Below are 17,016 nucleotides of genomic sequence, written 5' to 3' on the forward strand. Positions count from 1 at the left end.
ACATTAGCAGGATTAAGACTAATTTTGTCATATCATCACTTCAGACCCCATCAGCAGTGTTTTTCCGTTCTAGACTCTTGGCCGGAGCACATTGGTAGGATGCGGCGTTGTTTGGAACACGATCCGTTACGCGAGCGGAGGGAAATTAAAATAACTAAATCAAAATAAATAGATGTCCAAATGAGGTCAGCTTCTCTACATGGGTTTATGAGACTAATGCTGAGACTAATGCGGCGGGGCTTCGTTCAGGAGAGACACGCCAAAATTAAATTTGTGGTGTCCTTGGTTTTTTAATATATTAAAAGCCTGTATGTGATTGGATTGCTCATTGAAGAAAAATGTATGTGTCTTTAAGGCTGGTCGATCATTCTTGCTATAGACCATTTCTTCCTGTATTAATGTTGGATTCTCAGTACAGTATATGCATTAGTTTGACAGCTTGAAAGTAGCATCTTATGCAAATGCTATTACTCGTGGTCGGTCATGCATACATATCAGGTCTTCCATCTAACATACTTCAATGTTTAATATGCCATTCAGATCTTACAAACTAAAGCATTAACATCAGGTATTGATTAAACTGATTGATCTGAAATGTTATGTAGTTTATAATAAATGGGTGGTTGCTAAGAAACACATGACTTTTACTATTGCTCATAAATGGATTGTGGTTGTTTTGCTGCATAACTTGTTTGTGCTACAGACAAGAATGATACCTTAAATGGGCTTTTTTGACCTGGGCATGTAAGAAACCACTTTGAACACCTTAGCAGGTGCATAGCAACATCTGTTTGTTAAGTATATGCAAAGTCAAACGATAAAATGTGCATTTATGACCAGCAAATGGATGCATATGCAACAAAACCTTCGGAAGAAGCAGAAAATGTGGTTGATACTTGTGTGATCTCCTTGGACTTTGCATCTGTTTAAATGACATCATGTATACTTTTAAAGCATGAAGCGAACACAAACTAAAGTTTATTTTTCACTATAATTTTACTGATTTATGTTTTTGGTTCTTTTGGCCCGTCTTAGCCGCCACAATAAACATGCAGCCGTATCTTCAAATCAACACCAAAATAGAAAGCAGATAGGAATTTTCCAACTGCCAGTCCGACTTGGTACACGCACAGCGTCTGCTTTATTCCCCTCGAGCCCCAAACACGAAACACAAAAGCTTCTGAGACGGTTTAATATGTTTCAGATCAGTCGCTGCGTCTTTGCACAGCGCTGAAGACCATGTCAAACAAAGCTTGGCTGCTTGCCCCTGGCCAGACTCAGCAACCCAAACTGCTTGTGATATTTTTCAGGAGGTGTTTAATGTCGCATTTGGGAAAAAAAGAAAATATTTGGCATTCTTTCAAACAGACCAGCCAGAGAAAACGGCAGCTGACTGACGACAAGTCCTAAAACATTACAGTCAGCTCTGTAGTTATACTGGATGTTGTTGATAGTCTTAAACTTGTAAATAGTTAAAAGAGACATTAAACTATTAATATATACATTGAACTAGCATTGAAGAAAGGACCCAATGGTGAACTTGTTTGACTTGGGCAAGTAAGCAACAACCTGGTAACCATGCAAAATACCCTTGTTACCCATGTTGTGCCTTGACAGACATTTTTCATTTTTTTTCAGATATGACATCTGCACCTATAAGAACAAACCATGTGGTACACTTGGTAAGTATCTAAGACTTTTATCCTAAGCCTAAATGTTAATGCTGATGTAAGAAACTAGTTTTAGTTAGTTGTGAGGTTTTGAGAAAGACTTCAGGGCCTTCTCTAGTTCGGTGCTTTGGCTCGCATTGAGCCCAGACAAGCCTGGCTTACTCTACAGACACTTCTGTCTCTTGTTTTACTTCCAAACATTCCCACTTCTGTCTGCTATGGGATAGAGGTGTTTACCCCTCCCTTGGGAAAGCTGCAAAAACAGGGAAGAAAAGAAGACTATACAATATATAACACAGTATGCAAGAGAAGACTATACAATATATAACACAGGATACGTGTGGAAGGTGATTATCGATTTCAAACTTCGTATTTTGTTCTTCACAGAACCAAAGTGAACGAAAAGTCGTACGTCAATATAAGGGTTGGTAAATAATGACAGAATTTTAATTTCACTTAAGAAAATCAAGGTAACTGAGAAAAATCGTATTTCCCCCCCTAAATGGACTACAGGGAGTGTCAAAGCCTCATCTTATCTGAGTCAGCCCCCTCCAGGCGTGAACCGTATATCTTAGAAGTAATATTGTGACTCCAGGGGTGGTTTGACAGATTGACCGCATTCGTCACATTCCCAGGGTCCCTTTAATTGCCCTGGCATCTGCTCTGCTTCCTTGCTGCCCCCCTCCTCTTTCTCCACCTCCATCTCCACCTCAACACCCCCCAGTCACCCAGAGGGTTCATCGTGGTCTCGGGTCAGCGTGTTGCCCTCGGGGGGTCACCGGATAATCGCGAAGTGCGGATAATACCAACGCGACCCTCGACTTGGGAAAACAAGCTCCACCAATCAGCTTTCGACAGCCTATCGGCTCTCTTCCACGTCGGATCGCTTTACTTTTTTTTTTTTTTAGGTTTTTTTTCCCAGTTGGTGTTGTATTAGTTTTTGATTTGCGTGTCTGCTCATGTTTGGGGCATCTGGATTTGGAGGATGAAGATGCCAGAAGGTCTTTGTTGGAGTGATGACTTTGTCCGTATTTTAATAACATTTTTCCTACCTATAGGTCCCTTTTTAAAGCTTAATTGCTGATAAATAGACTTTAAATGAATATAAGGAGGCCTTATTTTCACCATTTGCAAAAATAATCCAGAGTTTGATTCAGGCTTATTCAGTTTGAGCGTGCAAAGCCCAGAACCGGCTTTAGATCTTGGATGGTTGGCTGAGGATTTAGCTTAAGGGTTTTGTGTTGTGGCCTCACCACACAACAACAGATGTAATCTGGTGAGAATTGCTTCGCTCTCCCAGGCTGGACAGAGGGGAAAACAAAGAAACTAGAGACACCTGGATTTTGAAAAAGCTTTTGCCCCACTTCATAGCTTCAGGAACCCCCCTCCCTTAACAGAAGCAGCTGGCTGGATTTACCTTCGGTGTGAACACTCAATCTTAGCTCTGTTTCTGTCTTTATATCATCTTTGTCATTCTTTCTTTCCAAAAGACATGCTGGGGTTATATTTCAGCACACAAAACTGAGGAAAATTACGTTTTTACAAACAAAATATTGTTCTCATACACAATGATTGCTTTATATTTTAGTTCAAACTAGCATTTTAGTATAACAGATGCCACCATGTCATGTACAGTACATACAATTGTATGTCAGTATGTATTTAGTATGTACTAATTCACAAATTTAATAATGCACCGATATAAAAAATTTCCACCAATACTGATTACAGATTATTTAGACTGATATCTGCTGATAACGATAGTTTGGTGGTTGTATTAACTTGCTTTAACTTAATTCAAAATATTACATTTTCTGAATGTTTACCATTCATATAATAAACATTAATATTGAACATTAAAGGGACACTCCACTTTTTTTCCAGCTCCTCTAGAGTTAATTTCAACTAGAAAATAGTCCCCTTGTTACTTTCAATAGCAGGGTACTATTTTTGGTCACTGCGTAATATCATTGCGCCTCCTGCAGCCATGTTACAGCAGCAAATTCCTTGATTATTACACCAGAATGAGAGTATAGTTCCTAGCCATATCTGCTAGAAAATCACAACTTTTCATTTTCTGTCGGTCTTAGTACACGATGTCACTACAGAAGAGTCAAGTTTTAAATAGGAAAAATATTGAAATTATTTGGCCATTTTTGAGCATGATGCTAATGGTCTAATCAGAATCAATGGATTATGCTAAGCTATGCTAAAAGTGGTAGCGCCAGACCGAGAGATTAGCTGAATGGATTCCAAAACGGTAAAAAACAAATGTTTAACTCTAGGAGAGCTGAAAAAAGAGCATATTTTCAAAAAAAGTGGAGTGTCCCTTTAAACTAGGGATGTTTCTTTACAGACATAGAGCTCAAATTCATTGCATTTTCCTGTTCTCTTTTGATTCACAGGATATATCAGCCATGACTTTCAGCTGTTTTCAAACTATTGTGTAAAAATTGCTTTTATCAACCGATACTGATTATTGGCCGATATATTGGTGCATCTCTAATAATAATAATAATAATAAATGTTATTACTTACTTTTACACTGTCAAAGTACAGATATTTTGTACAGATATAAGTTTGGGTTCACACCAGACAAGAGTTCAACGATTTGCGCAAGTAGATTACATACATGCAAAGACGCGATCAGACGCGTCCTCACGCGGGACGATGAGAATGACACAAATTGGGTGGTGTGATTTGCCGCAAAAACGCGTTATTCGCCTCAAACGTGCCTTCGCGCAAGTTGAAAATATTCAACTGAAGCTGAAAATTTGCATGACACAAAGTTAAATCCCGCGAGTTATCAAGAGCGAACAACGCGATGCTACGCCTTTGGTGTGTACGTAGCATAAGAAAATTGGGTTATCGGCCCAGCAGCTGGGTTACAGTTAACCCCAATTTTTTTTATAAATAGTTTATATTTAACAATTGGTTAAAATAACCCAGCATTTTGGGTTGAAACAACCTAGCATGGTATAAATTACAACTCAGTGGGCTAGGCTCATCCCTTTTTGACCCAATGTGGGTTGAAAATAACCCAGCATTTTTTAAAGTGTACATTAACAATATGTGCCTCTGAGTTACTAATATGAACTCTCTAGGTACAAAGGTGTACTTTTTAAAAGGATACCCCGATCCAAGTGACAGCTAGGGACCATTTTTTGGAAAGTGTAGCATTATGAAAATGACAATAAGATTTAGCAAGATAAGGCCAAGTAACTCTCAAGAAATTTGTAAAGAAAACTTAACTCACCTTTAAACAGGCTTGATTTTCTTTATTTTCCTTTGGATTTCGATGTGAACAAAGACCGTCACATGTTCTTGATAGTTTTTGTTAGATTCATTATAAAATTGTGCATCGTTGCATTGTGTTTACAACAACTGACAGGTATCAGACACCAGGCGTGCACATTCTTGCATGCGTGATCTCAAATTTAAAGTCTGCTCCTGATGCAAAAATATTCAGTTTAAACCTTTTTTTTTTTTCATTTTATTGAACAATAGGTGACTTAATGCACTGTTTTTCCCATTCCTCTTAAACAGATCATTGCATCTTGCAGCTTAGGCAGAAGTCAGTATGTAGATTGAGAATGACTTTGGACAAAAATGATGTAATGTTATGTTAAACTTGACGAATGAGGCTCTGGTGAGGCAGGTTTTGAACAGCATCCAAAGTTGCAGCTATGCGCCACCGTCACACTGCGAGTGTTGCCGCTGGTGTGCATTCACTATAAAAAGATATATCTTTGATTTTAAAATAAATGGCGTGACGCAGCGCTTCTTGTCTAGTGTGTGGACCCCTTATGAAGGTCCCTGAAGGTTGGGGACCAAATGTTAATTTCACTCTCACTTAATTTTACCATGCCCTTTAATATCTCATTATATGCAAATGAGCTTGAATAATAAAACAACTATATTTAGGGGCGCAAAGTAAAATGTTTTCTTGAACCCCCAGCTCTGGCTTGCATTAGTAGGTGGTCCCCTGTTACCAGAAGTGAAATGAATAAATCTAACCTGCTTGTCTAGACATTTTCCAGTTACAACATCAGTTGTTTTTTATTTTATAGTCTAGCCGCTGATGTCCCTCAGGTGATTTAAATCTTTTTCTTTTCGGCTTTGAGTTCAGTGCTTTGTGCGAAGAAATTTATTTGATGAAAATGAACTGAAATGAAAATCATGACTCAATACAGTATAACACTTCACCTCACATATGTGTGTTTGTGTGTGGCCAGGTTTGGCGTCCGTAGCAGGAATGTGCGAGCCGGAGAGGAGTTGCAGTATTAATGAAGATATAGGCCTCGGTTCTGCTTTTACTATTGCTCATGAGATTGGACACAAGTAAGTACACAATAGTCGTCTCTTTCTGTTTTCACATCTGTGAGATATGTGTATTGGAATTATGTACCTCTGCCTACATTTATGCATAACCTAAATTACGTTTCATCTGGTACATATCACTGCATCTTTTGGTTGGAGTGTCCACTAGAGGCACTAGAAGCGCTTGTTTTTTTCCACGTTTTGATGCGAGGTCATTTAAGGTTACAAAGCAGATTGAAATGAATTGTAAGCAGAGTGGCAACTTACAAAAGGGACAGTAATGAATGATCAAAGTACATTTGATATCAATGAGCACTGTATACAGTCACTATAACTGTTGCTCAAGTGGTTTATATATGGAAATCATTGTTAAAGTCTTGTTTGAATATGAGATATGCAAGCAGAATTTTCCTGATTTAAATACTTTCGATTCATTTTTTATGTAGGGGACTTTAAAAAAAGTCTGGGTGGGGAATAGTACCAACATAGAGAAATTTCCTTTATATACAGTCTTAAAAAAATGCAATCAGAGACCTTTTTCAAAAAGTTTTCCTAATTAAAGAATTCCCATATATTAATCAAGCCGATATATCGTGAACAACCCACATTATACATACAACTATAGAGATGACACTCTATAGATGTACAAATATTCCATGAACCATCATTTTAAGGTCTAGATTATAGGCCATTCTGGTATATATTTAGCGAGATTTCCTTTATTATATCATGTGTCTACTTCAGGTTGTAAAATCGCCGGTGCGTCTCGTGGGGAAGCGGACAATAAATCGTTTCTCCCCTACTGATTTATAATGAGAGTGAAGTAAAATGTCATAAATGTGAGTTTTATGAAGTAAAATGTCATAAATGTGAGTTTTATGAAAACACAGAGGGATCGTGTGATGTGGTGGGGGTGTGTTTTATACATTAAAGGCTGATATTTGCATTCATACCCCGGCAAAGTAAGCTTTGAGGACTTTTTAAAGCGTTATGTGCGAGGGAACAGAAATTACACGGCTCGAGTGATGTTTTTGTGGAGTTGCCGTCAAGGAATGTGGCTAAATGTTTCGGCGGTCTTGTAGAGCAATGACCCGTGAATAGATAAAAGCAATTTTAAGGAAGGCCAGGTTCATTAGGAGATGACTCTCTGATTGAGGCTGTTCAAACGTGTAATTATCCATTGACAGGTCAGGATCAGGGTGGTGATTTGAACTTTCTCATTTCTCAAGAGCTCCAGACAGCTTCTGGCCTTTGACCTGCTGTCCCCTTCACACAGCTGTTACCAAACCTGAAAGAAGAGACATCTTCTGCCCCTGATGATGTTTCTTCAGCTCAGGGCACATTCACGTCGCAGGGGTGGAACAGATTGTAGTTTGTTAAATTAAATAAAACCAACTTTAAATAAATCTGTCTTAAAGGGACACTCCACCTTTTTTCATTTTTCAGCTCCCCTAGAGTTTAACATTAAACCATTTTGAAAGCCATTCAGCTGATCTTCGGGTCTGGCGCTAGCACTTTTAGCATAGCTTAGCACAATCCATTGAATCTGATTAGACCTTTAGCATCACGCTAAAAAATAACCAAAGAGTTTTGATATTTTTCCTATTTAAAACTTGACTCTTCTGTAGTTACATCGTGTACTAAGACCGACGGAAAATTAAAAGATGCATTTTCTAGACCATATGGCTAGGAACTACTACCTATTTTTAAAAAAGTGGAGTGTCCCTTTAAACTTCATAGTGTGCAATTCGCAGGCTATCTTTGACTGAAGAGGTGATAACGGCCATCTTCGAATTACTGTCGCTGTACGACGAAGGACCACTGTTTAGGAGCTATGATCATAGAAAACGTCACAAATGTTTCACGATGACCCTCTTTCATCTAGCACAGACAAAAATCCTGTGAAAAGAGAAGTTCACAGTGGCAAAATTTTACTATAGTTGGAAACACCTTAATTCTGAAATCTCCTGGTTTCTTCTCTCTCTCTTATGTGTGTTGAGTTGGAACGTCTTTTTATACCAACCGTGTGATTAAAGCTTTTAATCTGCTGTTTGTCTGACAGTTTCGGGATGAACCACGATGGGATCGGGAATTCTTGCGGAACCAAAGGTCACGAAACAGCCAAGCTTATGGCAGCCCACATCACAGCCAACACCAACCCTTTCTCCTGGTCAGCCTGCAGTAAGGACTATATCACCAGCTTTCTGGAGTAAGTGAAAAGAGCATCTAAAGAATCACGATTGTATCTGTCTCGCATTCTTAAGGTTTCACAAACCAAATAAAAAAATATCATGCACCTCAGTAAGGGATTTGACAAGAAGGAAATACATTTAATTGTTCTATAAATTTTATGAATCATTTCAGTGTTGGCAAAGTCAAACAAAGCAACGGTAGCAAAATAGTATTCTTGTGCAGCAAACTAACAACTGACATCTGGTAAATACTGTATGGTGATAGTGCCACACCCTCACTTTCCTGTTTCCCAAATATGGGTTGCTCTGTGAATTTGCACATGATTGACAGACAGAAAGCTTCTAATTGAATAAACAATAATTGAGGCCCTATTTTAATAGTTTAGTTAGAATTTAGCTAAAACTTTCCTCACCACACCTGCCTCAAAGTATCCAGTCTGCCTTGTAAGACCTTGATAAGCTGGATCAGGTGTGTTTGATTAGGGTTGGAATAAAACTCTGCAGAGACACCGGCCCTCCAGGAGCAGGAGTGGACACCCCTGATGTAAGTGCATGGTGTAAAGCGCATGGCACACAGTCTAAATTGACGTGTCCGAATCCACTTTTGCTAATTTAACGACGGGAAAATGGTTTGTGCGCAAAGCGCACGGCCTAAAAGGGTTGTTCCTATTCTCGTAATGAGTAATGGGGGTGTTTTGGGCGTGACATGCAATAAACCAATGAGAGCAGCAGCTCTCATCCCCTTTAAAAACCAGATGCACTGGCGCCATGCCGATTCCCTATTTAAATGGCGGAATTTGTAAACTGATAAACTTAACAGATGAAGAAGACCACCAGTTAAAGATTGATGATAAAAAATTGCATTGTTTTCATTTGTATTTAAATTTTTATTTTTTTGTATTAAACGTTTTAAAAGTCGTTTTCTTTCAATCATGGAAATAAAATGAGCAAGCTTTTAATTGCTGTAAATGGAAGGATAGCCTACAAGATCAGTGTAATCTCAAAAAATTATTTGTAACGAACAGGAGAAAAAGAATTAACAAACGTGCGGAGAGTCGTCTCAGCACTCGGACAGCGCCATTGAGTTTATTAAAAAGCATTACTTAAAAAAGGTTCTCATCTCACTTATCCAGAGGTACAAAGTCATCATATACAATAAATCCATGGGGTAGCATAAAAAAAAAAACATTTCAAAATAGATGCAATATTTGCATTTGTTTAAAGCAAAACATTCAAATACTTACCAGGCTACAGGTGAAGCAGCTTTTTTCTAACGTTTCATAATCTTTCCTTATTTATGTCCAAGAGAATCAATAATAATCTTTTACATTAACATCCTTTAATTTTTCATATTTTAAAACATTTGTGTGCTGCTGCGCATCCATGTGTGTGATAAGCAAACCCGCATTGTCGTCCCGTTTATAGGCGCATATTACTTACGTGCTCATTAAATAACAAAAACAATATTGCACCATAGACTTTAAACCAGGTTTTTGTTGGTCAATGCAATAGTCTATTTTAGTTGCCTCAAAATAGCAACGCACAAACAATGCGCCTGAACACACCTTGTTTCCAGAACAGAATGCTTACAGGTATGGGCGCATAATTGGGTGCAAATGCTTTTGCTATTTAAACAACGTGGCGCTAAACGTCAAAATGATAATTGATAATATTAATATTCCAATATTTCAGAACACCTGTTACATTTATATCTGTCAAGGTTTTTTTAGCGTTTTAGCATTTTATTACGCTACCGAACTATTAACTATTTACATTCATGCATCTAAAAGTTTAAATATACCAAAAGTTTAGAACATACCAGTCTATTCAGTGCTATGTACCGGGCAGCCGTAGGCTAGTCTGTGTAATGTTAGCCTAACATAAGGCGAAAGGAGAGAATAGTGGTTGCCATGGCTGTCAAAAAGTTTTCCTGGTAAATGACCTCATGGAGGAAGATTAACATCACGGCTATCAATGGCATCAGAAGCCGTATCATCGCCCGCCAACTTCCCACACAAAAACAAAGGAACACTACTCTGTTGATTCGGGATGAACTCCCTGTTGTATAATCACACTGTGTCATCTGTGACCATTTCAGATTGAAGCTGAATAGTAACCTTCCTTTTTTGGATTTGCCTTGAGGAGAGCAATTCATCAATACTGGACCTTTTACAATCTCAGGTTGATGTAATCTTTGGCAGTAAAACTGCACTGCTATGATAATGCTAGCCTGTTACCAAAACATCCCCCATCTAGCAGATTTTAGATCTGGATCTTTCCATGTCACTGACCAACTCTGGCAGCCGAGTCAGATTTATTTTGGTTTGCTTGCTCGTGCATGCTAAGAAAATAGTTTGGCCTACTGTTTGTGGCAGTTATTGTTATTGATAGACCAATTTGTCTGATAGGCCAAATTTTATTGGCTAATAAATTACCATTTTATGATCATAGGTATTTGGTGTGACATCACTACTAAAACTAAATTTGTCAGTGGATCACAACACATTTACAAAAAAAATTCAATGTTGTGTTGTTTTAAATATTGTGTATGATAAAGTTAAACACAATTTTTGAAATTTTTTCACCTGCGTTCTTGTTATCGACATTAAAACACACATTGTTACAACACTACACTGTAAGAAATATGCAGCATTTTTGTCAAATCAACTTGATTTTATGAGTTTTGTCAACTTTTCACAATTCAAAACTTAAAATAAGAGGTTAAATTGACTTGCAAAACTAAGTTGTTTTAACTTATAACACTATAGTGATTGTTATACAACACAACATTAAGCTAGACATTTGAAATAGCACATCAACTTTCCAATGGACAAATTGGCAACTTCTTTTCAATTTTTCAACTGTTTGTTTTGCATTTTCGTAAATAATTACTCGCAAAGTTTCCCTTTTTGCTGGGATATCTGCTCGCCGTAATGAGTTTACCCAAGGAAGTTTTGTTGACGCGTCAAATAAACATGTCCGTTTTAAATGTGACCATTTCTTCATTTCTCTAAAGGCATAAACACTAAGGTCTTTGTTTTTTTTTGTGTATTAAAATACAAGGGGACATATTCAAACTGGTCTTGCTCCCCGGTGAGGGAATTATTTCACCAAACAACTTGGGGAAAAATAGATAATTGAATGATGATACTAAATACAACATTGGTTACCCATCAGGCAAGAGCTTGTGTGTTTCTTTCCTTTCAAATTTGTTTGGTTTGGTTTTTAATTTGATTTAACTTCTAATATAGTCAAGCTATAAGCAAGAATCCCTTCTTTCAGTTAATACTTCCTCTAGCTCAACAAAAACCAGACACATATGATGAGTTTATTTTCTTGAAATTTGTTTAGATGGGTTTTTAAACCTCATCAGCCAATGCTGAAATACAACTGAACGTCTGAAATTTTGTTAAGTAATAGTCTGTATATTCACTATTAACTACGTATACCATGAGGCAGTTGAATGCTTTATTATGATTGGTTAATTAAAGGTCCACAGGTCCATTTTTATTTCAACCTTTTATCAGAAAACCCGTTTAGGGTTAGGGTGCAATGATGATCAATGATATATGTTGCGGGCGTTCAGAGTGTAACGACAGTCATTTACAGTTGCCAGAATTTAAGATTACATTTTAATCTGTTCATTAAAAATGGCTTCTGGTCTTCTTCCCTGTGTATAGCAGCGTTGCTAATCTTGTAAGCTTCCCTGAAGAGGGTCTTTGCTTTCAGTATCCTAACTGTATTTGCATTTTCTGTATCGGACCCTATCAGATCCACAGCGGATGCCATTTCGTTGCTTTAGCAGCCAGCCTTGTCTCGCATGATGTTAAAAAGCCCAGGTGTGTGTTTGGCATCGAGCATTATTGTGATCATGGCTAGTTTAACTTGTACAGCTTGTATTCACCGGCTGTATGTGCTTTGCACAGGCGCCGCGCACACGTGTTTGCTTTTCCGACAATCGTTAAGTTTTATCGATTTAATTCTTATCGTCAACATCCATATGCTGAACACAAAAGAGGAGCAGGAAGCATGAGCACCACTGACTTCCTTAATAGTAAAAAATACTATTTAAGTCAATGGTGCTTTAAAACAGTTTGTTTACAAACATTGCTCAAAATATCTTCCTTTGTGTTCAGCAGAACAAAGAAATGTATACAGGTTTGTTTTTGGGTGCACTATCCCTTTAAAAGCCAGAGTGAGGGGATACTTTATTTCATATAAACCCATAAATCTATTCTATGACTTCAGAATATTTGAAATACTCATGAAAGCTTCAGTACCAATTCATTGTCTCCAATTTCACGAACAAGCACCCTGTACGTCCAAACTTTCTCTTTTTGTGTCCTACTGACGATAATATGATTTGAAATTGGCGAGCAAACGATGACAGAATTTTTATTTTGGGCTTCACTAGTGAAAACAAACAAATCTCATTTGTATATTTCAAGTCATGCCTTGCCATTTTTCCATCGTTGGACCAATAAACGGGTGAGTTAAGCGCATATCATGCACAAATTGTGTGCGTGTAGAGCGTAAGTGTGTCTTGGCCGATGCTATGTAAACTCGCTCACTTTACAGGCAGCATTGCTTTTAGCAGCACACGGTTGGGTGGTTGTTAACGTGCTTTATGTTAAGTGGTCCGTCTCAGGAAGCATGCAAATGCAGTGCTCGTCTCAGAATAGAACCTAGCAGCACTATGAAATCTTAGCGTTTATGTTCCCTCAGAGGGAAGCATATTCCTTGGCACACCGCTGGAAAGCAAGCAGGACAATAATTAGCTGTATGGATGTATCTCTTAGCCATTTACGCTCACCAGAAGGGGGAAATGCTTCGGTAAGAGGAACATTGAGAATAAGAACTTCCCAGAATAAACACAGTCGAACAGAACATGCACTGTCTGCTGTCGTCTTTGGCTTCATTCTTTTACTTTGTGAAGAAACAGTGACGTTTTTTTTTTTTTTTTTGTAAGGTTTCTCTGGAGTCTTCATATTTCTATTTGACTAAACAGACTAAACACTACTCTTGACTGGACGTGTGACCTCCAGTAGCTTTTTTTGCTACTTTACTCCCTTTCGTCATTTTATTGGCTCTTCAAAGGATTCCATAGGAGCACCGCAGTACCATATAAGTCCAAATCTCTGTGTTTTATAGTAACTGTTTGTCATTCAGGCTTCCTCCCCTCATCTGACTTTCTGTATTTTTTCATGTTTCCATTAAAGGAAAAGTTCGTCCAAAAATGACAGTTCTGTCATTGTCTACCCACCCTCATATCGCTGCTGACTTTATCTCCTGACTTTCTAAAGTCAAACACCAAAGGTGTAAATATTCTGGATGCTTTTTAACATTGAGGGGTGGTTTCCCAGACAGGGCTCACGCCTAGTCCCAGACTAACTTAAATGTTAGTGATGTCTTGATCGAAAACAACTTTCTCTGACATATCAGTGCAAGTGTTGTGTCCAGTAATGTTTATTTATAAATTATGCTTTTAAAAATGACTTAAATTTCCTAATTTAACTAAGGTCTAGTCCTGGCTTAAGATAATCCCTGTCCGGGAAACCACCCCATAGTGAAAGTAAATTGCATAAAAACCATACAGTATATTGTAATTCATAAGTAATATGAACAGCTTTGTGTGAGTAACAAACAAAAAGTTAAAGGGGTCATATGGTGCAGTTTATTGTTTTCCTTTGTCTTTGGAGTTTTAAAAGCTGTTCGTGCATATAGACTATGTTCAGACTGAAAACATTAATGCTCAATTCAGATTCTTTGCTCAGATCCATTTTTTGACTGTTTACGTTACGTAGATAAAATCAGACACTGGTGTGAACTGGTCATGGTCCTGAACTGTATAGTGTGCGCAAAAAACATGCGCGCACAGCACGCTGTAATCCGGAAATGAACGTGCAGACTACTGAGCGGGTCTTGTAGACTTCATACGGAGCTGCGTAGACTGGACAGTCAAAGTGTTCATCTCAATTTTTTGGGAGCGAGCAATACGAGACCATACTAGCCGAGGCAGTCTGCTCATGCGGACAACGCTGCAGGAAAGTCAAACACACTTATTTGTGTGTTAGGGGCTTTTCTGTATAAGGGGATGTGCAACAGAAACTTAATATTTAATGTCTTAAATGTTTTTAAGTAGTTTTGCAACATGCGTTGGTGCATATTTCCGCAATTGTGAAGAATATCAATCACAAATGACGTATAAGTCGCATGAAGGTGATTGGTCGGACAATTGACATCTCTTCTTTTTGCTCACACTATAGCCTTCCGCACCTGAGCCCAAGTGAACCACGCTCCAGATTAACCAAACCGCACTCGGGTGCAGTACAGAGCTATCACACTAGTCAAACTAACCAGTCAAACGCCCCCGAGCACGGTTTGGATAGTGTGAGCGTGCCCTTACTTTTCTGTGTATGTGGTGATTTTGTCATGACACACTTTTTCTCTCTTGAATCTTTTGAACATGTTGACACATAAGGAAGCACGTTATATTGAAGCCAATCCCATTGAAGGTTTGTTTTTTTGACAGCTCAGGTCGGGGAACGTGTCTGGACAATGAACCTCCAAAACGAGACTTCCTGTACCCTACTGTGGCTCCAGGGCAGGTGTATGATGCAGATGAACAGTGTCGTTTTCAGTACGGCGCCTCCTCTCGGCAGTGCAAGTATGGGGTAAGAAAGCTGCCACTGTATACACTGTACATCATTGATCATGCGGTGGCTAAATCTACAAATTTGACATTATTGTGTTAAAAAAACTTAAACAGAATTGTAAATCTGACACAAAATATAAAAAAAAAAATAGCACCAATTATCTGATTTGCGATTTTACATTTCCCCATTTCCTTTTGTGTGTAAGAGTGTATTAGTACATGCTAACGATATGCAAAAGGTACAAATCCCAAAGTAAATGATGACGCGAGTTATCGTCTCCAATGTAAATTTCTTTTCTTGGACTATAACAAACACACGGATTGTAGGCAACAGTTTACTTCCTGGGATTGGTGACGTAGACAAGACCGACATTATCATAATTCCTCACGCTTTGACTCACAGCCTGTAAGTTAACTCCTGTTAGCATTGCATTATGACCGAATCTTTCAAAGCTTCACTTTTCCGGCGGCCATCACAGGTATTCAGACCAATAACGTACAGATTAGCTGGCCAATCAGGGACAGTTTTGTACAAAATCCATGCGTTTCAGGAAGAAATGGAAATCTGGAGCTACAAAAATGTACGGTATGTGGAAAATAATGTGTTTTTGAACCATAAACCACGTGAACACACTGGGCCCTATCTTGCACCCAGTGCAATTGACCTTGTCAGTGACGCATGTATCATTCGTATTTTGCACCGGCGCACAGCGGGTTTTTCCCTCCACAGACGCACGTCGGCAAACTAGAGAATGAACTTGCTCTCCCTGGGCGGTTCAGCGCAAAAAAAGAGGCGTGTTCCGGCGCAAACCATCCCTGATGCTATTTTGCAGTTTCAAAAAACAATTGCGCCACTGACCAGAAAAAAAAAGTTTAAAGTCAGTGGCGCGTTCCGCGTGGTTCATTATGCTATTTTAGGGGCACATGATTGACCATAATGTCATAAATTGTTACACTAAAAAATATTAATACACGAGATAAAGGGAATCATAGTGGTGAGCATTGTGGTGATAGTTTTTATTTATTGTGTGGCTGCGTTAAAAAATTCTCATGCAAATAACGATTTAAATATTTTCATAAGTTTGTTGTGTGGCTGTATTATGTTTTTTTAATGTAAATAATAATTAAAATATTTTCATAAGAAACCGTAGCCTCTTATGGAACGGCTGAAATTCCACAAGGGGCCGCATTTGTTCCTCAGACGTTGCACAATAAACATGACATCCGAATATATTCATTATAAATCATGAATGAAAAGTGAGATTCGAACGAATGTCTGTTAGTGAACTTATTGTATACACTATTTATATCGTAATTCGGTCAGAAACTTCAAGATTGTGAGATGAACAAATCGTTTTGGATTAAAAGGCTTGGATATTCCATTTCCTTGGACTTTTGGGGATTTATGAACAATTTGTTTTGGACAATTTCACCGAAGCGGATAAAGGAAAGATTTTGAAGGTAAGTAAATATCCTAAATCGCGCCGCCCGGTTCAGGTAACTAACAACTAGATTACAGTTTTATGACTGCTAAAAATCATATTATGCTTTCTGTGTGCGCTTATTGGAATCCCGAAAGTCTAAGCTTTACAACGATGTGCCGCATGACCGTATATTTTGAAGATTTAATGCTTCAAAGTTACAATGACGTAATGCAGCCTCACGTGCAGGGGGGGGGTGTGCCGTGTACGGCACAGTGTTCCTTATCAGGTTAATGTATATGAACTTGATTTGTTAGAGTACTTTGGGGTTGGACCTTGCTTGCGTTTCTTGGGTCCGATTTCAAAGCCCCCAAACCCTTTCAGCGGTGAGGGTGGACGCAGCGATGTCCTCTGCTGGCGTCTGTGTAGAGGCAGATCCACCTCCCGTTACACGGCGTGCCCGATTTATGCTGGCAAGATTGGGATTCCCCCGTCTCACAAATCCGCCCACAAACTCACTTGCGCGTTGTGCTTCGCACTTGCGTTTCAGATCGTTAAAATAGGGCCCACTGTATTATACCAAATACACAAAATAGCTTCGTTTTTCAGCAATGAAATAGATGCTTTTTAAAAATAAAAATAAATATGGAAATTATTAATATGGCAAACAATTATGTTTAGCTGCAGATAGTACTGTTGCTTGCTGTTCTGTCTGTTATACTGATTCATTGTTCTTGCTACAAGCCTACAAGCCTATT

The 17,016-nt window shown here is 38.4% G+C and overlaps 2 protein-coding genes across 2 annotated transcripts in view; one reads left to right on the top strand and one right to left on the bottom strand.

Annotated features, from left to right (window-relative positions):
- LOC135779587 (placenta-specific gene 8 protein-like) overlaps positions 1–17,016 on the bottom strand; it is a 240,060-nt gene that overhangs the window by 35,469 nt on the left and 187,575 nt on the right. The window lies entirely within an intron of this gene.
- The window catches only part of adamts6 (ADAM metallopeptidase with thrombospondin type 1 motif, 6), a 77,749-nt gene that overhangs the window by 13,579 nt on the left and 47,154 nt on the right, over positions 1–17,016 (top strand). The window contains exons 8-11 of the mRNA XM_065290351.2: positions 1,639–1,682; positions 5,906–6,011; positions 8,053–8,199; positions 14,715–14,856. Of these exons, the coding sequence (XP_065146423.1) occupies positions 1,639–1,682; positions 5,906–6,011; positions 8,053–8,199; positions 14,715–14,856 (439 nt within the window). The remainder of the gene's footprint in view (positions 1–1,638; positions 1,683–5,905; positions 6,012–8,052; positions 8,200–14,714; positions 14,857–17,016) is intronic.

The sequence above is a fragment of the Paramisgurnus dabryanus genome, chromosome 10 (genome assembly GCF_030506205.2).
Source record: "Paramisgurnus dabryanus chromosome 10, PD_genome_1.1, whole genome shotgun sequence".
NCBI lineage: Eukaryota > Metazoa > Chordata > Actinopteri > Cypriniformes > Cobitidae > Paramisgurnus > Paramisgurnus dabryanus.